The 21,091-nt window shown below is 36.0% G+C and overlaps 4 protein-coding genes across 6 annotated transcripts; 1 reads left to right on the top strand and 3 right to left on the bottom strand.

Moving 5' to 3' along the window:
* Positions 1-1,280: 1,280 nt before the first annotated feature.
* LOC119080764 (ataxin-3-like) lies at positions 1,281-2,361 on the bottom strand. The gene is made up of 2 exons (XM_037189327.1): positions 2,196-2,361; positions 1,281-2,125 (listed from the first exon to the last, which is right to left on the bottom strand). Exons 1-2 carry the CDS (start codon positions 2,292-2,294, stop codon positions 1,349-1,351), a joined length of 876 nt encoding a protein of 291 aa, XP_037045222.1. The 5' UTR covers positions 2,295-2,361; the 3' UTR covers positions 1,281-1,348.
* Positions 2,362-6,682: 4,321 nt separating this feature from the next.
* Positions 6,683-8,146, bottom strand: LOC119080765. The gene is made up of 4 exons (XM_037189328.1): positions 7,800-8,146; positions 7,642-7,725; positions 7,406-7,555; positions 6,683-7,345 (listed from the first exon to the last, which is right to left on the bottom strand). Exons 1-4 carry the CDS (start codon positions 7,864-7,866, stop codon positions 6,813-6,815), a joined length of 834 nt encoding a protein of 277 aa, XP_037045223.1. The 5' UTR covers positions 7,867-8,146; the 3' UTR covers positions 6,683-6,812.
* Positions 8,147-10,379: 2,233 nt separating this feature from the next.
* Positions 10,380-20,385, top strand: LOC119080767 (pyrimidodiazepine synthase-like). Of its 3 annotated transcripts, none has more exons than XM_037189333.1 (3): positions 10,380-10,556; positions 13,762-14,324; positions 14,383-14,615. In XM_037189333.1, the coding sequence occupies exons 1-3, from the start codon at positions 10,526-10,528 to the stop codon at positions 14,506-14,508; spliced, it is 720 nt and encodes a 239-aa protein (XP_037045228.1). In that variant the 5' UTR covers positions 10,380-10,525; the 3' UTR covers positions 14,509-14,615. The 3 variants fall into 3 exon arrangements, with proteins under 3 accessions (XP_037045228.1, XP_037045227.1, XP_037045226.1); XM_037189332.1 differs by lacking the exons at positions 13,762-14,324; positions 14,383-14,615 and adding exons at positions 19,474-20,051; positions 20,112-20,385 and having other exon boundaries at positions 10,396-10,556; XM_037189331.1 differs by lacking the exons at positions 10,380-10,556; positions 13,762-14,324; positions 14,383-14,615 and adding exons at positions 18,880-19,033; positions 19,474-20,051; positions 20,112-20,385.
* LOC119080682 (fanconi-associated nuclease 1-like) lies at positions 14,540-17,395 on the bottom strand. The gene is made up of 5 exons (XM_037189115.1): positions 16,710-17,395; positions 16,512-16,652; positions 16,238-16,451; positions 16,041-16,175; positions 14,540-15,984 (listed from the first exon to the last, which is right to left on the bottom strand). The coding sequence occupies exons 1-5, from the start codon at positions 17,248-17,250 to the stop codon at positions 14,664-14,666; spliced, it is 2,352 nt and encodes a 783-aa protein (XP_037045010.1). The 5' UTR covers positions 17,251-17,395; the 3' UTR covers positions 14,540-14,663.
* Positions 20,386-21,091: the final 706 nt, after the last annotated feature.

Consider the following 21,091-nt stretch of genomic DNA (forward strand, 5'->3'; position numbering starts at 1 on the left):
TATCAAGGATACCGGTATCCCGACATAGAACGTGTGGATTTTCCTTTTACAAAACGTTAGGATACCGGTATCCCAACTGAGATACACATATTTTGCATCAAGGATACCGGTATCCTTACTCAGAAAAAGTGGATTTTCCTTTTACAAAATGTTAGGATGCCTACATCGCAACTGAGACGTTGCGAGATTCCTACCAGCAAGAAGTTCCTTATGGGCGCGAAATTACACTAATAAAGTAGGAATTTCGCGTGGCGCGAGATTCCTACTTTAATAGTGTAATTTCGCGCCCATACGGCGCGAAATTACTACTAGCCACACATCTTCTGTTTTCTGGTGAATTGATTTTATTTTGTGAATAAATTTTGCGTGTAGTATATGTAATATATGGAGCAGGGCCTATTTTTTAGAATTGAAATTCTAAAAAATTCTAAATTTTTCTAAAAATTTCTTAAAAATTCTTTTTTTTTAGAATTTTTCAGCAAATTCAGAAACCATACCAGGAGAGAGTTTGAGCCAATCAAATGATAGGGATTATAGGGCAAATATTTTTAAGTTTTCGCCATTTGATTTTTATCAAAGCACCAAGCACAGTTTTGGAAAAAATAGAGCAGTAGGTCACAGTGTACCATATATAATTTCACATTGCACATCGCACTGTGCTAGGTGCTTTGTTTTTGTCGAATTTACAGCAGGACTTTTTTTTAGAGAATATTAATTCTGAAAATTCCGAACAAAATTCGAAGAATTCTAAATTTTTTTCGGAAATTCTTCAGAATTTACAGAAATTTTTAGAATTAAAATTCTCTAAAATAAGCACTGATTTAAAAAAAAACTGCACTGATTGAGGAGAGAATTTTAAGTCAATTGTATACCCACTGGATTTCTATATGTCTTCCTCCTTTATGGACTATATCTGAGACGTTCGCTGGCTATAAAGAATCAATACACACAAAAGAGAAGTCCAGCATTTAACCCACTACAATTCCGATGCCTCTAAGTTAAAGTGAAAGTTATTTCTAGCAAGGATGAGAGATCATGATCAGATGATAGGCAAAACCATTCTAAGACAAGTTTTTGAAGAAAATTAACTATCTGGGTAAAAATTACATCTCTTCATGGTAAAACCAAGGTCTTTTACATTCCCATGCTTTCGAAGTTCTTTTTCTACCTATTTTTACCTATTTTCTGATCTCTACCTCAAAGGGATGTCTTCAATGAAGACTCTTCATTTCTCTGAATTGACTGCGACACATTAATTTTAAAATGCATGAAACCGTTCAGTAGTTTAAAACGTGTTTTTAATAAATGATAACAACCAAACGTCATTTAAGTAGGAACCAATTTCTTGTTATTTCCTTTCGAAATACGCTAACCGTTTTTCTCTCAATTTATTCACATCAGTCTCACTGACGGACGTTTCTGGTGCGTTGCCCGGCGATCTTGATCCAGAGAAACTCTCTAAACTCATCTCAACTGCTCGTTCCAATTCTGTTAAACTATTAGTCGAGCAACTTAAACTTAATTGGATCGCTCGCTGTAAGTCCTCGTCTGAACCGGTAGTAGTAAGATCGACGGTAGGCGGTTCGACAATTGTTTCGTCAAAGTACGGTGGAGAATGGTCAGCTGCACAATCCGGAAAGATACCACTAACTATAAATATTGAATATCCGTCTTCCTTCATTTGTCGACAGAATTCCGTTAGGTATAACGTGCTCATATATTTTGGCTTATTGTGCAACGAATTCAGGTCGAACCAATGTGTGTGAAATCGACGAACACAAAACCAATGACTTTCCATATTGAAAATGAATGCTTGAACTGTTGTCGGATCAGTTTTGGCACGTTGGGCTCGTTCGTCTGTGCTGTTCAATGGTATTAGATCCAAATTAAATGTGGCCAATGCTCGGCTGATAACTTGAATGGAAAAATAGCCCGTGTCATCCATGTTTCCCGAAGGTTGATTAATAAAATCTCGATATTCATTTGAATCAATTCCATTTTCCGACATTCGACTGCGCTCTTCGTCATCCAGATCTTGGGCTACTTTACTCAAATCAACGGCGGTGAAATATGAACCTTGAAGCGATGCATTCAGACAATGTTGAGCGCATAAACGTGCATCTTGCTGTCGTGGGTTTAAGGTGAAACGAAAATTATTTTCGCGTTTCGATAAATTTCGGTGGTGTGCCACTTACTTTTTCGTGGAATATATTGTCTGTAATCCACATTGTGTGTCCGGCCGTATGACTAATACAATTTTTGGTAATTGATTTTCTAATTGCGTTGTATTGCATGCAACATCTAAATAATTTGTAAACTTTTGACTACTGTATTTTGACAAAAAGTGTGTAACTCATATGAGTATCGACAATCCACTGAACTTGGGTTGTGTCATCGTGTTTCGAAAGTTTCGATTGACGGGCAAATTCAAATCATTGTTTTATTCGTGCATTTAACATTCGTTATCATTGATTTTCTTATTAATTTTGTGCCTTTAAAATCTAAATGGAGATCCAACATACATTAGTTACGCAGGTAATTAGACCCGTACGAAGTACTGGGGTCTTATAGGTTTACGCATACGTTTGTAACACGTCGAATTGGACTCCCTGAGTAAGGGGAAACCTATTGTGGTTGTCTAGAGATGCCAAATCCGCGAAAAAAAAATGTCCGTCTGTCCGTCTGTCTGTCCGTCTGTCTGTCTGCACGATAACTTGAGTAAAACGATTTTGAAAATTCTTTTTTTTCCCGTTTGGTAATGTCAAAAGACAGGCTAAGTTCGAAGATGAGTGATTTTGGATCGACCCCTCCCGAGCTGTGGCCCAATAAGTGCTTTACGGTTTTTCGAAGATATCTCCGGACATTTAAACGTTAAACTTGTAAGTGATACGTCAAATAAAAGGTATTTACAATACCGATCGACAAAAAAAAAGTTTATGGAAATCGGATGACCGAATCGTGAGTTAGACCCCTTGGTGTGGAACAGGCACAGGACGGCAAGCAGTTTTTGCTTGTAGGTCGGCCACATTTGAACATATTTCGTCTGTTTTAGCTTTATTAGATAGGTATCGACCGTACCAATCAGGGAATTTTTTTTAATGAAATTATGTTCTCCGGAGCGTGAGCTAGGTCTCTTGGAGTGAGCTCTTATCTGGCTACTCGGAAGTACAGTGAACGTGGTGTATTTTGACAATATCTCGAGTAAATTTTGACCGAATTTCATGAATTTTTTTTTGTTTGAAAGGTATTAACGAATGTAAAGCGTCAGTACTATTTCCGGTCTCCTAACAAAATGGCTGCCGGCGGCCATATTGGATTTTAGTAAAATAGAAATATCTTGGGAAAAATGATACTTAGAGAGTTTCTGTTAACATGGAAATAATTTGTTATGTGTGTGGGGTTTCAGGGATTCCATATACGGACATCTATATATACCTATATACAGCTATATTGAGCTATATACAGGCATATAGAACTATATAATAGCATATATTTATCTGTGAAATGTTTATTTATAGTGAAATATAGTTAAATATAGCGGTATATAGCTGTTTAAATAGGAATTTACGAAATTTGTCTTCGTACGGGGCTGTCTATATTGCCTCCGGCAATTTAGTTGTATATGATAACAAGGCAAAGAGTGGATAATGTAAGTGATTTTTTTTCTCGACTATGCCTAATGATTTTCTGATGCGACTTCATCGCACGTTTTCTCCGTTGAATATGAAAAATATTATTCGTACCTCGCCTTATGCTCCTTCTGGAAACCTCTCACGTGCAAAAAAAGACTTGTCCTAGGTACGTAATATCTATTTCACAACAAATGCTTACGAAGTTTCAGCGGAGGGGGAAAATGACTAATTTCCCGCCTGCTTTATGAAAATTATGTGTTCACCCCGGGAAGAAGTAGGAAATTCCGACTTTCTCTCGTTGGAAATTGGTGAACAAATAACTATTTTTAATTTCTTTAGACCGAAAGATCAAACTCTAACCAAACGTAAATAAGGATCTAAACAGACAATTTTAAATTTCACTTCAACCATAGCAAATACAGGTAATCATGAGTAATGAGTATGACGCATCAGTTACGAAATATACATCATACAAAAGAACAGACAATAGAGTATGCCCCAAATGTTTTTTTAAAGTAATATTCATAGTATTTTTGAGCTTACGTAATTCTTTTCCTAAGCTAAGAGTTCACTTTAACTTACGCTGAAATACTAATTGCTTCGAAATAGATTTTTTATCTAACAGGAAATGGGATATTACACCTTGTATTTTCGGTTAATGAAATGTACATCATCAATGGTACCAAAGAACTTAGAACTTAGAGTTCTTTAAAGTTCTTTGAATGGGACTGGTAGTGAGTATTAAAGTTCTTTGAATGAGACTACCGATCGAAATGGTGAAATTTGTTAATGCGATTCAAAGACAAGCCCAACAATTACACAACAAGTGTTCCATATTCTTGTCCCTCGCACTGCGAGTAACGGACAAATTAAGAACATTGCATCGACATAATCTACTAATTAATTTTGTGAAGTGAAACGGCCTCGTTGTCTCATTGTTGAATAAAAGAATCGTTTGCGGCATATTATGAACATTTTTAGAATCACACCGTGTCATTTATTTCTAACGATTCTCTCATACTTACTATACAGACATTCATAACAGGCAAGTCACTATCTCTAAAGTAATACACTTTACCGCATACCGCAGATTTCGTTTTAAGATTATCGCTCTTTCGTTCATACATTCAACTAGTAAAACAAATGTTTTTTTTTCGCTGGAAAACAGTGCACTTTTTCTATGTTCTAAACATGATACATCAACATACAGAATGATACCAGAGAGGAGCTGAAGGTTCGTTCAAGTAAAGAAAAACTCGAACTGTTTTTATGGATGTAACTATCGGGTGTATAATGTACAATGTACATACAAACGATGAATGAGTATGGCTATTGTAAATCTGCTAATAGTATATTACCTATCAATTGGACAAATAAAGGAAGTGGTGCTTCATGTGCCCGGCCTCGCCTCAGATCGGTAAATACTCAAGATGTAATTTCCAGCATTTGTTCCGTTGACAAAAGTGAGATGTTTTACTCAGAAACTTCGAGTCAAATTTCGTCGACGTTAAGTAAAATCAACTTTATCTCACGCGTCTAGCAAAATAATATTTTTGTCTGTTTTTTCTGTGGATCTTTATTTATCAAAAGAAGTAATGGTTCGATGTTGTTGTTTTTAATTTCACTTCCGAAGTAATAAACGAAAAAAAAGTTTATTTTAAACCCCACGTTTTACAGCTTTAAAAGAAATGAATGTCTCTACTTTTCTTAATCATATCTCTTTAGACACCCATTTCATTCATTAATAATATCAAATTTTTCAGCTAAGTTTTGTACATTTATGTAGCTTGTAGCTATATTTTTCGTAATCTCCATTATCAGGTAAATGAATGGTAGGTAACATGACACACTCATACACGTACATTTTTTCCATTAAGTGCTGTGACCCAAGGTATTTTACGCCAGCGTATTAATAGTTTCGTAAAATTTCGACATCCGTCATTTCAACGCATCGACCGTAAAAACTATAGATACAAAAATTCGTTTAATCCGATTTAATGCAAAAACAGTAAGTAAACAGTATAACATATAATACGCAAGCATTTGGATTTTGTTCCTCATGTATATGCAATTGCGAATTTTTGTTCACTTTGCGAACGCAATAGTTATTTATGCAATCGAGTGATAAATGCTATTGAATTCAGGCGGACCAACAACGTCACATTCTCTCACCGGATAGAGAGGCAAAGCAAAAACAGAATGTCACATTACACATCGTGTGGCTAAAATTTATCAACGAGGTGCATACAATGTTTTTCTTAATTAAGGCAAATGAAAATTTTACTTTTCGAAACTGAGTTTGAAAAAAAAAATCAATTTCTGTGAACACATTCTTCGTAAGTTTAACCATTATCTGGTTACAGACGGCAAGCATATCACCAATATTATTAGGTATCGGGACTATTACTTCCATCGATCAAAGTACTTTTAATCGGTTGATTTCAAATCCTGTATTTCAAGGTTTAAAATACATTTCACTATATAAAGAACCATTACACAGCTGGAGAATTCTGAACACATTATAACGCTATAAAAAGTTACAGGGTTTACTCGATTCAAGCGATCACGTTTCGTCCATATGAGAAACGTCAGTATATCGGTATAGAGGCATATCGAAGTCATTTCGTCCATTTCGTCGTTATGATGTGTTGTGGATTTTTCCAAGGCTGTATACTTTGGGGAGGTCACGCAGATGGAGATACGCGGATTACACACCACGTTTCATACAAAAAATTCACTACGCCATACAAATTCAATTATGAAAAAGGTGTCATCCCGCGTATCTAATAAAATGGCGATCTGCGTGACCTCCCCAAAGTATACAGCCTTGGATTTTCCCCCTCAGAGCATGTCATGATTTTTGTCGTCGTTATCCATAACAGATGAATGGCCGTATGTGACATCTCTCAAAGTGATCAATGCGTACGATATTGAATTTCATCTTGTCAATGATGACCATTGCGTAAGTCAACAGATGGTTGAATTCTAATGATGTCTGGTCACACCGTTTGATGATAAGTCACGAAAGAAAAACAAACGAAACATTTACATAAAAAATACTGAAATTTATTTATTATTCTTCATTTGTAGCTATGTATCGTATAAAACAAGTAGAATATTCATGGTAGGTAATTTGTTCTTCAGTTACAGTTACACTTAAATTATTTATTCAACGAAACTTTACTTGTCTTCATCGTAATCCTCTTTGTATAATTCTTTGAAAACCAATTTTTGTATTTTCATTCGTACTCGCAATTTCTGCGACGCACTCAACTCAGTCATATACGGATGCAGGCTAAGTAAGAAGTGATAATCATCGTCCAGATTTCGGTCTAAACTACCATCGGTAGTTAAAGATCCTTGATGATTCGACGCTCCGCCAGTATTATAGCCATTTCTCGATATATCATTTTCCAGTCTGATTCTCTTTCGGGAACTTTCGCAATTCAGGACAGGTTCGGCAACAGCTGCAGCAGCTCCATTAGGTATTTTGAGCACGCCCATATTCATTCCATTGAAACTGTGACTGGAATTATCCATTTGGCCATCGTCCTCATCATCATCAGGTATTTGAATCAGTCCATCGGATAGGCCATCGCTCCGATAGCAATTTTCATCGAATTCGGATGATGTCTGTGGATGAACTTCGTACGAGAATGGGTCGTGTGGTTCGAATGATTCGTTTTTCGGTGCTCGGGATCTCATGTGTTCAGCTGTAATGTGAATCTGTCAGTAATTGACTTTTATTTACCAATGTAATGGCAATGTCATACATAGAAATAGTAACGATTTATAGTGCACCCATTTGGACTGGTACTCGTGTGGTTCTATTAACATTTCGTCATGCTCATCTCTGGGAATTCGTTTGAATTCGACACGAAAATTGTCCCGTAGGCCTTTCCATTTTGCTTTCAATGTGACCACTGCAAGTATAATAGGTAGGGGTGTTAGCAATTTTATTTCATTTTAAACGCTGTGTGTTTGATTGAAAAACGTCTATATAACGTACTTGGTAGCTTATGCATTTTGGATAAATCAGTCCATGTCTGCTCCATAAACCCCTTATTACAATGATAGTTGCGATCCCAAATGCCTTTACAATAAAAATGAGTGTTAATTTCTATCGAATATTTCCGGCTTATGAGCATGCTAAAGTATTATAGTTACATGGGCGATCTTGTATATCTTGTATAAAGCGTTCAATATCCAAATTGGCTGCCAGCGGTGTCGTCATTCTCTTGAAATATTCAGTTGTATATATATAAACCGTATGAATGTAAAGTCAAAAATCAATCTTGCCGAACAGAAAAGAGAAATGAAAAGAATAACAAACGCTACGTGTATGCCTCCGTAAGCGTTTCTCGCTCAACTAAATAAAATACATTTGAAAGCAAACACGCTATGCCTGCTTTTTTCAATTTCAGGTACCTAACATAGCGGCAGCTGCTGCTGCTTTTCGTTTTGTTCGCTCTCATACACAACTGTAGAACTTTTCCATATCGGCTGGTAAAACGACTACGATGAGGAATGGAAAAAAAAATTCATTTGCCAAATACACATATAAGCGGAGAAAGTGTATCGTGATGCGTGACGTTCTTTCGTATCGGCTTGTTCATGCTGTCCCGTTTATTTCTAGTTAAGCCGTCGCTGGTTTTATCTGCCTTTATGTTTTTAGCAAGCAAAGTGTAACTATTGTATATCATTTGATTTTGTTATGTACGTTCGATGTGTATATATCCATACAATTGTATATATATATATATATACACTCTGCCATATGTCGATTTTGTAGCATTGAAATGAGGGTACTGCTAGCTGATATACTTATATCTTAAAGGTATCTATAGAGATGTATAATGTACAATACACAAACGTACAAACGTTGATGTAAAAACTTTTTTTTAGTCTTCCATCCACTCTTCGCTTATGTATTTTATCGTTCCTTAGTTTGTGACCCGAATTACAACAACAAAATATAGGTATATATATCTTTATGGCATCTATGTTAGTTTATTGCATTTGACAAGCCAAGAATTTCAGTTATATTTTGCTGTGTTCATGTCTCACTCTGATATAGAGTATTTGAGTATATTTCTCAGACACGTTTATAAAGAGAACTCGAGAAATAAATATGTATTCTGATGCCATAGTCCGTGTTAAATACATAATATGATCGGAGTGTTGTAAGTTGTATATCTTTGCCGCAGTTTCCATAGCTTAAAATGATTGAGCACCGTACATTCATAGTATGATTTTATTATGGTTAAATACGAAAAATTCATGATTGATCAGCCGAAATTACACAAGAATTTCAATTGACAGCATGTAAAACAACTAAATATGTTGCCTGTAAATGCTAGATGAAAGACTGTTCGATAAGTCATCTTCCTGTTTCCATAATTAATGAAATTGCATTTCCTTGCCAACAGAATTGAAATAGTTCACTGTTTGTTGAGTTACTGGCAAAACACCCTCGAAACAAGAAACGTTGAAATTTAACAAATTGATTTTACAAGAGGGTTCGGTGCTCGGTGGCCTGTTTCCGAATGTTGTTGGTCTACTATATTAATATTAATGGGACGGTCGGTCTTGACTAAACTCTTGATCCATATGCAATCTAACAAACGATCAATTTAAATTCAATGGTCGAATATTATGAGTCAAATAAATTGGGAATCCCAAAAAACATCTGCAAATTTCTACAAATTGATTGCGTACACGTCCTGTATGCAATTTCTCTCGTAATCGTAATTTTATGAAACGATGACTCATTTTTCGTAATAACTGCATAGCCTTAATGTTGTCACACACACACACACACTACGAACAATAAAAACCGAATTAAAAAAAGTGATGAATGAATTTGTGAAGAGAAAAAAGTGTTGATGACGATCCTTTTAGACAACATCCATACATAATTTAGTCACAGGACCACGGATTGGAATACTCTTATAAAGACTGCTCTCGAGATTATTACATGTTCTCTGTGAGAACCTGTTGTGTAAATCTCTCTTTCTCATTGGAGAAGTAGTTATTTGTTTACTAAGGAGATAAAATAGGAAATTCCAACTAGAGCGAACCGAGGGTCGTAATTGGCTCGAGCTAAAATTTACCATTTTTCGTCAAAGGATGAGTTAGTTATTCCTTTGATGAAAACTTCTTTCGGGGCTACAACCCTCAAAATTGCCTAAAATCTTTCGTCCACCACAGATACGTGAATAACTATTTCCTTTGACAAAAATTTTAAGAAAAAAAACCTAAAAAACAATTTAAAAAAAACTAAGTTCAGGGGACAAAATCAACATTTCTTTACTGAATTTTCAATTCACAGCGTGAGAGGAATATGCCATTTTATTAATGCATTTGAGTGGACAAAAAATTTCCGCACACATGAACAATATTTTCCATTAGGGTAGAAAGACCGACAACTAAAATGCGTATAACACAAATAGTTGCTGCACAGTCTACGACTACGCACTAACTGAAGATATAAACATAAACATATTGTGTGTATAATAACATCTTGCGTTTCAGTGTGCCGTACTGATATCGTGCACTGATAAGGGACGTCTACAGATTTTATTTATAATTTTTTGCACCGTCACATATCATCAGCAACCTCTCGAGACCAATCTCTATATAATATTATGCAAAATATAATAACCGATAGACATATGAATGAAGATAATCGGGTATCACAGTCTGAATCGTAACACGAACGTATTGTAACTTGTTTCGCGACATTTCATTCAATTTGCGAACATCGTCGCGTTGAAAGCTATACTATCGGGTCGCACTCAAATATTTACGTTTCGGTTTCCGTCAGACTTTGGAAATTACACTTGGAAAGTCGGAAAATCTGTTCCACTTAATTACTATATCCGGTTTAGAGAATGGTTAAAGAAATTCGTCATCTAAAGACAGGTCAGTAATAAACGTCGTTTAACTGTGTAAAAAAAGTGTAAAAAATTGAATCCCGCTCATATGTCTACATTTTAAAGATTCAGCTGGTGATAAAATGAAATTTTTTATTATATTTGTGTGCTGTTATTTCATTTTATTGTACGTAGTACATACGTCTCTATTATCAATTAGATATCGATATCAATCGCACAATATTAGAGACGCAGTTTTACTTTCAAAATTATTACAGTCACTCCCTAGATTGCTATGGGAAGGTGTTTCTGGCGCCACTCTTAGATCTTCTTGCAATTATCGTCGGTAAATAATAGAACACAATGATGGTGTGTGTTTACAACAGACATAAGACGCTTTCGCATTTCAATTTTCGACAAGTAAAAACACTCTACATCGGCGAGTAATATGTACTTGCAACCTTGAAAATGTATTCGCTTACAGAGTTTGATCTATGATTCTCGATGCGATTGATAAGTAGCAGCAATACTTTCTCTAGCAAACAAACTCTCAGCTCTGCTAGAGATATTATTTGTAGCAGCCGAAATGAACCTGTTGCAGATGGCTGTCATCTGTTTTATCGACAACGACAGCAACAATAAACGACAAGCTCTGACTAATGAGGTCTTATAATAGCAAGAAGCATGTTCAAAACAGGTGAAATAAAAGATTTCTGAAATCAATATATTAAAATATTCGATCAAATGAAGTAATAGTTTGCAGTAGTAAAACTGTTTTGATATGTTTGCCGTCCGTGACATGTTAATAAAATGTAGCACACCACGGTACAGTACATTACTTAAAACTTTGAAACGGCAAAAACGAGTTCATTTACATTGGGATGTTCCTAAGTTACATTTGTTTTAAATACTGGTTGAAGGAAGTCATTACGTTCGTCGATGCCAGCTAATATTGCAGAATTTATAAATTTTTTGGTCTAAATAGCTAAAATTGTTGAATGTTCCGTATTTTTACTGTTATTACAACATTGCAGAATTATCGCTGTTTTCAAAATTAATTTTATCTATAAACTTACGAACAATTGCAAAGTGCTGTGAGTCTACAATATTTTCTACCAATAAAAATAGCTTTTTATCGCACTTTGAAGTAACATTATTAGACTAAATTTCGCAGATAAGTCTGGTATCATCAACTATCATAAGCAAAATCATAGATTTCCTGTGACAGTTATTGCCCCGATCATGATAGTTGTGATAAGATTTTCCTGCACAAAATACATACAATTTCCATAAGTGTTGAACGCGATATAATTGCTACATCTGTTACTTCTTCACTTTCGTTACAGCATAGTTTTTTGAATGGGTTTTTGCCACATTAGTGAGTACTTCCGTTAAAGGGAGTGTATCACGATTTTTTTTTAAATGTATAGAAAATGTCTTTGCTTATCTAGTGCTGAAATATCGCGACTTCGTCGCTCATTTCTGGCCCACTATAAACAAAACGTTGTTTCTAACTTATGCTAAATGACTTTTTTTTAGAGAGTTTGATTCCAGAACTCGCCTCCGGCTCGTGCAACACTATTTATGTATTTCTGTCAGAGAGTTAATACTAACGGCTTATAGATAAAGTCATCTGAGGGGTTTTAGAGCAATTTATATAAAAAAACATTATTCTTTAGACTTTTAACTACGAATAATAGCAGCTAAGTTAAGGGAATTTCCTTTTTTAAGAAAAGGATGAAGAAGACTCTCTTGGATAGCTTGAAAACACTCTAATGTCTAGCTAAAGACATAAACATAAATAATATTGCTAGTAAATGCACTTTAATTAGCGCTTCAATGATAAGAGAAGTTTACAGATTGTTTTACAACTGTACAAAGTCACATATCAACAGCAGCCTCTCAAGATCAATCTCTATAGTAATATAAAAAAAGAATAATACGCGACAGACGATAATCTGGTATCGTAGTCTAGAGACACATGTCAATGTTTCGCGACACTTCAATTGATTTGAAAGTTACTATTACGTCGCCCATATATAAATACTTACTTTGTACTAGGAGCGTCTAGATCTGTTCCATTTAGTGTTTTATGAAGTGTGCGGAATGGTTGAGTGAGGTACGTCGGTCTTCTAAACATCTAGCGACCGTACGGTGAGAGATTACTACGTTTGTATAAATAGTGTAAAAATGATTTGTAAAATGTGATTTTATGTAGTACCATGGCGTTGCGAAAGTTCATCAGTTTATTGTCTAGCACCGAAGCTGACTTTGACATGAGTCTAATAGAGGGCTGAAAAAGTATTAAATATTGGATATCAATCCTCATCAATCACTGCTAAATTGCTAAATTTTGGTAGAACTTCTAGGAATATGTTTTTATTAAGTGAATTTAATAACATTTACAGTTTCGTATTTTAAAGTAGCAAAAAAACTTGAAAATGCGACTCATTGACAAATCCGTTTCCAAACAGCAAAGCTTCATTATTATCAATTAGATAACAATGTTGTTTGTTGTTTCTTCACACAATTTTAGAGACACAGCTTTATATGCAAAGTTATTAGCGACACTCCCTAGATTGTCATGGGAAGGTGTTCCTGGCGCTACCCTTAATTGTTCTCCCTTGCAATTATCGTCAGCATATAATAGAACACAATAATCGTGCGTGTCTAAAGACGAAAGTTGTTTTCGCATTTCAATTTTCCACAAATGGAAACACTCTCCATCCTTGAGCCATATGTCCTCGCAACCATGAAAATTGATTCGCCTACACAGTGTGATCTGTGATCCTTGTTGTGATTGACACGTAACAGTTGAAATTAATAAAATGCAAAACACCAAGGTGCGGTACATTGTACTTATGATTGTCTTTGAAACGAGCAATCGAGTTTATTTTACAATGAGGTTTTTCTAAGTTTCATTTGTGTTAAATACTAGTTGAAGAAAGTCGTTAAATTCGTTAAATTCTAACTATTATATAGAACTTACAAGTTATTTGGTCTAAATAACCATAGTTGTAGAATGCTCCGCATTTTTACCGTTATCAGTATCAGAATCAACATTGTTACAAAGTATGCAGAATTGTCGCTTAACCAACTTTCACTCAAAAGTCCGGTAGAACCACATCAACTATAGAGGCTATTGTTTTTCATTGGTGCACCACACATTTCTGCCATAGATTACGTCATTTAAAACCTAATTTCTATCTAAAAATTAAGATAATTTTAACCAAAGATCACATTTCACAAAATAGGTGATGCGGAACCGACTTTTCCCAGCGATGGAAAACTTCAATTGCTTTCAATGCGATTCTGTCCGTACGCTCAACGAATACATATTATTCTGGAAGCGAAACAAATTCCATATCATACATGCAACGTCAATTTGACCAACAAGCCGGAGTGGTTAACCAGATATAGTCCACTCGGTAAAGTGCCAGCTCTGGGAGTACCTACTGAAAACGGTGTCCTATTTATCCACGAATCGATGGTTATTGCCGATTATCTGGATGAAAAATATCCGGAAAAATTGTTGTATCCCAAAGATCCATTGGCGAAGGCCGTAGATAGACTTCTTATCGAGCAATTCAATGGTGTTATCACCGCATATTATAAGGCAATCAACGATCCTACTGCCATTAATGATTTAACGAATGGTTTGGACAAATTTGAGGCAGAATTGGAAAGACGTGGTACATCATTCTTCGGAGGAAGTAGTCCTGGTATGTTGGATTATATGATATGGCCGTGGTGCGAGCGAATTGCATTTTTAAAATACAAAGGATTTAGCTTGGATAAAGCGAGATATGCTCTTTTGGTGGGTAGTAGTAGTGGTACTGAATTGACGCATATTTAATTACACTGCTAATTTGTAGATTGATTGGAATGCTAAAATGATTGCTGATTCAGCTGTCGAGGTTCACTACGTAGCACCTGAATTCCATGCTAAATATTGGGAAACTCGTAGCGCAGGAGCAGTCAACTATGATATACTGTTGTGAAGTTCTAGCAGGTCAATTGACAACGGTTTCATTTTATACTTGTTTCGATGTATTTAATGCGAAAATGTTGTGCTTTGCATAACAATATAACTAACAACTTAAAGGTATTCTAACTTACGTTTATTATCACAAAGCCTTCCCTGTTGATCAAATCCTCACTTCCTTTTTCCATTTCTATCTGACTTCACGTAACAAACTTCGGCTGGAAATCCATTAGCATTAAAGTAGTCTATCCACAGAATTTGTTTGGAAGACAGGATATCATTCGGTCCCTTTACTTCTGCAGCTTTTATAATTCCAGTTTCAGCATTCCAAATCAGCAGATCCGGAAAACCACTCTGAGTGAACCGCAGATGACTGCACAATCGCTTCAATATTGCAACAATCACCTCATTTCCCATACAAATAGCGATTTCCTTTAAGCTTTCAATATCCAGAGCATCCCATGATATCAGGCAAGACGTGCCATGATTATCCGTCCAAACCTGGTCCAAATTCGATTCCAATTCTGACGGTGAAAAGTTGCGAATTTCATCAAGCCGATCGTCAATGTGCTTTGCTCGGCGACGATAGAAATCTTCAAATGACAAATCAAGCGGCTGAGACTGATAGCATGTTCGGAATGCATCCGGCACATCGGAATAGATGATGTTCCACATCAATAGATTCAAAAGGGCGTGGTAAACGATACCCTCCGAATGAAGTCCTTTTGTGTAACCGTTGCATTTATAGTGACGAAGAGCAGCTTCTTCCACGGGAATGCATGTAATGTCCCCATCTTGATTGGTAGTTGTGAAAATATTTTTTCGACCGTTCACATTTCTGGCTAGAGCTTCGGCGGTGATTGTTATTTCCGGAAATTTTTCCACATCGAATTCTGAACAGTTACTGAAGGTGGCAGCGATTTTGGGATTCAGGCTCTTTGCCAGTCGTTGTCCACGCTGATAGACAGAATAACGAAACCCAACTTTAACGTGTGGGTCTTTTAAACCATTGACAATCATTTCCAGTGCCTCTGCGGGCTGTTTCAAATGTTTATCTAAATCAATTGCCAGCCGTTCCAACCACTTGCCTTTATAATGTTGGCAATATACTTCCTGCAGGTATATAAGCCGTAAGACTTCAACAGCTCTTGCATGATCTTTGAGTTGCTCAAGTACGGCAACTAGATGGTTTAAACAACGGGTAAATATGTGACCAGCAGTTTGATTACGTAGATAATTCGGAAGTAACAAATCGGCAGCGTGTTTTTGATTCGAAAATATTTTATGAAATTGAGACTCAGCTTCTGGCAAGTGTTGCGAGACTAGACAATCAAAATTTTTCTTTTCGATTCCGACCAAAATCTTATTTTCCAAACGGCAGGCAATTTCGTACAATACAAGATCGTCTCTAGTCTTATAAATGACATCTTTTTTGTTGATAGTGTACGTCGGATAGGTAAGTTCTCCATTTTCTACCTTCAATTGATTGAACCTGAAAATGAGCATGTCAGAAATGTTTGAATTTCAAAAGGACAAACATTTACTTACAACTGCTGGCTTAGAATGGCTGCATTTTCATCCTCATTGACTTGTGGTGGATAGTACAGGTAGCACATCCTTGAAAACAGTCGCCCGGAATTTTCGTCAATACAAAACGCAGTTGAACCAAGCATCTTCTTCACGCTGCAACGAAAGAGAACCCATGAATTCAATTCAACGATTTTGAATTAGGAGTATCCGCTCACTAATGCAAAATAGTTTGTTCCACCGACGAAACTTTTTTGGAGAAGTAGTTTTGAATTGATCGACTTGATTTAGCATGTTTCTTTATTGCGTCCATCAATGACTGTTTCGACGTCATTTTACTTAAGCTAATGCCGTTTATAGATTTCGCGCATGCCTTCAACTCTGCCGGATCCAACAGTTCCAGGACTTCTTCAAGATTGTCGATGACATTACCTTTAAGTAAATATTGGGTAAGTAAACTTCATCAAAAACTCCCGAGTTTCTCTATTTTACAAGGTAGAAGTAGTCGCTTTACAACCAATTCATCGAACATTTCTTGCAAACTGTCTCCAATTTCGGGATAACTGATTTTGGACGTTCTTATCCATCGATGTTTTCTCACATACAGTCGAACATAGAGGCGTTGTGATGGAACTGCAACAAAACATTAAGTTAGTTTCGGCGAATTTTCCTTCGTAAATTTGATCATACCTGACATGGACTTGAAATTTTCGATTACGGTCCAATCGTCCTCGTTGAACAAATGGTAATTCGAGTCGTCATTCAAAACCCAATCGATCATTGACAGGAAACTGCTTAATTTGTAGTCGGTGAATTCTTCTTTCGGCGTTGGATTTTCCTTTTTGTCTGACGAACCGTTTTCTTCTTGAAGAACCACTTCCAGAAAATCATCTGTTGTCACCAGCTCGTCAGATTTATCGGCTAGCGAAATTTCGACTGATGCCTCGTTTGTTGAAGTTGAGGCTTCGCTGACCGTTTCGTTGTTACCGGACGATTCATTTATTGTTGAATTTAAAGACGAATCGTTCACAGTTTCCTCATTTACACTGGTTACCCCATCTTCTTCATCACTGCTCAACAGTGATATTACAACGGAAGATCTCTGCAAATTTTGTTTATTTCTGACTCCTTGCAAGCTCCGTGGTTTAATTCGAAGCGGCACGGATGACAAAACATAGTCTTTCGTTTTCGGCTGAAAGAACTTATTAATTATCGCTTGCTTTTTCGACATCGTTTACATCGAATGATCGAACACGACTTGATCAGCACAACGAGACTAAATCCATTGACAGAAATGAAATTAATTAAACGAGAATACTTTGCCGGTAAACTAAACTTGTTGTTTTGAACCGTAATACTGTCATGCAATGAATACTCACTCTTGTCACGCACATGAAACGAAAAACTGTCAAAAGAAAACATATGATCGACACTACATAATAACATGAACATTTAGAGCGGGAACGCTTGACATTATGTTAAGTGTTACACGGTTGATGTAATTTACACACTACAGTGGCAAGAAAAGTAGCGATGAACTCGGGATAGTTTGACATCACACTGTAAGTTAATTTGTGGATAATACTTTAAGAAGATTCGACAATTATATAGGTAGAATGGGAGGGCAAATAATCATAGAAAATCCTTTGGCAGTCAAAAGACAATCCTTAGAAAATTATTCAAAATTTTAAGAAAGAAATCCTCATTTCATAGAAGGCTTTTAGTGCAGGTCGATATGTAATTTCGTGCGATTTACGGTATTAAGAAATTTTCTTTGTCTCATCTTGTTTGCCATAAAAAGTTGTGGGACATAATTTTTTCTGGAAAATGGAAAATCGTTTTTCCGGCCGGAAAAGCCTATTCATATGAAAACCTTTAAAGTCGAATATCTACGAAAATACAATATGTTTTTTTGAAAAATTTCTTCTGTTCTGGTAAGTATGCCTCATTGCCGATATTTCGTGGAAGAACTTTTTTTTTTGAGGAGTCGCAATGGAGCTGGTATAAGGGTTCTCCCAAAAAGTGTCCCGGAAAATTCATCAACTTTGAGGCCATTTTCGCTGGCCATTTCCAATTTACTTTTCATAAAAGTGGTGTCGTTCGAAAGCTACATTCAAGTACTTCTGATTTCAGCCGGCCGGCCATAATCCATGTTCAGAAGCCTGAGATATGGTCTGGAAAAGTCATGCATGTTCTTTTAGGGATTTTGCAAGTTATTTCTAGATCAATAAAAGATACGTTGCTATTATTTGGGATACTAATTCACGTGTTTCTTGCACATACATTTCGTCACTACTTCTCCTCTCCTTGATTTCGGTTCTTCCACGAAATATCGGCAATGATGCATACTTACCAGAACAGAAGAAATTTTTCAAAAAAATATTGTATTTCCGGAGATATTCGACTCTAAAGGTTTTCAAATGAATGGCTTTTCCGGCCGGAAAAACGATTTTCCATTTTCAGGAAAAAAATTTGTTCCACAACTTTTTATGGCAAACAAGATGAGACAAAGAAAATTTCTTAATAACGTAAATCGCACGGGGCCATTTTTTTCGACATATCGACCTGGACTATTTAGAAGACCCAAGAAAAAGAAAGAAAAAGAAGAAACGAAGACGAAATCTATAAATCTCTGCTCCTCGGTAGAATGTTTGCCGCCTGTGAAGGGTTAACCAAAATTTTTCAATCATCATAATGAACGTGAAAATGTTTTACATTACTATCGGAAAACTCGTTCAAATTCTATGCCTGATCTCGTACTTATTGCCACCGAATCTACGTAAATATTTCATATTATTGTTACTCCGCGCACTTAGTGTAAAATTTTATCAACAATTAACAGTACTGTGTGCGTAAGCGGCTGATAGTGAAATCATTCTGTAGTATATAGCGCACTGTTTCAATGTTATCCGACATTAGTATTCGTAGCGGTCGCAGAGTAGCGAAATATTTCTCTCAAGTTTCTTCAAAACATATTTCAAATATGGTAATCGAGACGAGACACCTTAAGACTGGTGAGAATAAGAACATTATTGTCTTAACCATTTAAAAACGGATATTCATCTGGTATCAACAGCGTTGACGAAAATAAGCGATAAATTCTAGCTTGTATTTATCGAGATACACTTGTCTTTTATAAACGATAATTGAAAAGTTTCACAATCGGGAAGTCGTTCAGTTTCCGGGTTTTTTTCACCTATTAAATCGTTTTTTGTCTAAAAATGTAAATTTAATCTGTTGTTTCGTCTGCGAGTAAAACCAAATTTTTCATTAGTCTGCAGTTAGTGCATTATAACAATTACTTGCTAAAGATAACGTTAATCTCCACTCATTCATAACAGACGTATTTGTATTTGATTAGATTACAGATTTTGTCTGTTCGATTCACTTCTTTGCTGATTTAATGATAAATACCCTAAAAATACGTTTGTCACTCTTGTGTTTTCGAATTTAGGTGACCCGGAACCAACTTTTCCCAGCGATGGCAAACTTCAATTGCTTTCAATGCGCTTCTGCCCATACGCACAGCGAACACACATTATTCTAGAAGCGAAACGAATTCCATATCACACATATAACATTGACTTGACCAACAAACCGGAATGGTTAACCAAATATAGTCTACTCGGTAAAGTACCAGCTCTGGGTGTACCTACTGAACGCGGACTATCATTCATCCACGAATCAATGGTTATTGCCGATTATCTGGACGAAAAATATCCGGAAAAATTGCTGTATCCCAAAGATCCATTTGCAAAGGCGGTAGATCGATTGTTGATTGAACGTTTTAGCATTGTGTCGAATGCTTTTTATAAGATTGGAGTTAGGGGTGACATCGATGGGAAAGTTGAATTATCGAACGGATTGGACGAGTTTGAAACTGAATTGAAGAAACGTGGTACATCGTTCTTTGGTGGTAAAGAGCCTGGTATGTTGGATTATATGATTTGGCCGTGGATGGAACGTCTTGTCCTGTTGAAATATGGTAAAGATATTCAGTATGAAATTGATGAGGAAAGGTTTGCTGCTCTGGTAAGTGTACTTTACACTTTACTGTTCGTGGTTATTCTGAATTTATGATTTTACTTAAAGATTGAGTGGAGTAGAAAAATGATTGATGACTATGCCGTCAAGGTTCACTACATCACGGCTGATATACATCGTCAATTTGTGGACGGATTTAAGTCTAAAAACATCGATTACGACATACTACTCACGTAATACTTAGAAATGATTGTTATTTGTTGAAGATAGAAGCAGATTAAAATTTGGTTCTCCTTTTTCCAGTAAATCAAAAATGTAGTGCGAGATTTTTCTAATTCTTTGAAATGCTCCGTTACGACAATAAAGAAGGAAAAAACTGGAACCGACAACCTTTTTAGTTTTTAAACTCTGCCGCTATAAAGGGTTCTGATGGACACATCACCGATTTCCTTGCTAATTACTTTAGTTATCATTACGTGTACACTACGGTTACCATATTATAAAGAAAAAGCTCTGAGAGGTTCTAAGTTAAAACTAACTGCGGAGAATAATCTACTTACAGTCGTAATGGAAAAAAATTATAAGATCCAACAATTTCAATGCTCCGGCCTAATTTTGAGAAATCTTTCACTAAATTGCACTACATTTCATTAGAAAATTCACCAAATTTGAACAGAGTTCACCAAATTTAGTGAAATTTTACGACAATTTCGTGAAATTCTACAAAACTTTCGTAAAATTTCACGACAATTTCGTAAAATTTTACGACAATTTCGTAAAATTTTACGACAGTTTTACGGCCTAATATGCTTCATATACGTTACCACATGTCAGCTGGCTTTTGTTGTAATATGATTGTAAAAAGTCTAAAAACTTTTTCATGCTTCGGGCCGAAAATGAGGGCAATTTTTAATTTTGTCTCGAGCCCTTTACCCTTCGTCCCTTTGCATGAAAACTCACATGTGTACCTACTTTGTACGATTGATTTTAGGCTTTTTCGGCCTACAACTCGCGCAATTGCCTAAAATCAATCGTGCAAATCAGGTACACAATAGTATGTTGTGTTACAAGTATTGTAATGTTGATTT

This window comes from Bradysia coprophila, unplaced genomic scaffold, assembly GCF_014529535.1.
Source record: "Bradysia coprophila strain Holo2 unplaced genomic scaffold, BU_Bcop_v1 contig_350, whole genome shotgun sequence".
Classification (NCBI taxonomy): Eukaryota; Metazoa; Arthropoda; class Insecta; order Diptera; family Sciaridae; genus Bradysia; species Bradysia coprophila.

Coding starts and splice junctions, on each gene's coding strand:
- LOC119080682 (XM_037189115.1), bottom strand. CDS start 17,250: ATGTCGAAAAAGCAAGCGATAATTAATAAGTTCTTTCAGCCGAAAACG. Junction 16,653..16,709: donor AAATTTCAAGTCCATGTCAG/GTATGATCAAAT, acceptor GTTTTGTTGCAG/TTCCATCACAACGCCTCTAT. Junction 16,452..16,511: donor AAAGCGACTACTTCTACCTT/GTAAAATAGAGA, acceptor ATTTACTTAAAG/GTAATGTCATCGACAATCTT.
- LOC119080764 (XM_037189327.1), bottom strand. CDS start 2,294: ATGCAATACAACGCAATTAGAAAATCAATTACCAAAAATTGTATTAGT. Junction 2,126..2,195: donor ACAATATATTCCACGAAAAA/GTAAGTGGCACA, acceptor AACCCACGACAG/CAAGATGCACGTTTATGCGC.
- LOC119080765 (XM_037189328.1), bottom strand. CDS start 7,866: ATGACGACACCGCTGGCAGCCAATTTGGATATTGAACGCTTTATACAA. Junction 7,726..7,799: donor AGATATACAAGATCGCCCAT/GTAACTATAATA, acceptor TTTATTGTAAAG/GCATTTGGGATCGCAACTAT. Junction 7,346..7,405: donor TAAATCGTTACTATTTCTAT/GTATGACATTGC, acceptor TTCACATTACAG/CTGAACACATGAGATCCCGA.
- LOC119080767 (XM_037189331.1), top strand. CDS start 18,922: ATGTTATCCGACATTAGTATTCGTAGCGGTCGCAGAGTAGCGAAATAT. Junction 19,034..19,473: donor GACGAGACACCTTAAGACTG/GTGAGAATAAGA, acceptor TTTCGAATTTAG/GTGACCCGGAACCAACTTTT. Junction 20,052..20,111: donor AGGAAAGGTTTGCTGCTCTG/GTAAGTGTACTT, acceptor TTTTACTTAAAG/ATTGAGTGGAGTAGAAAAAT.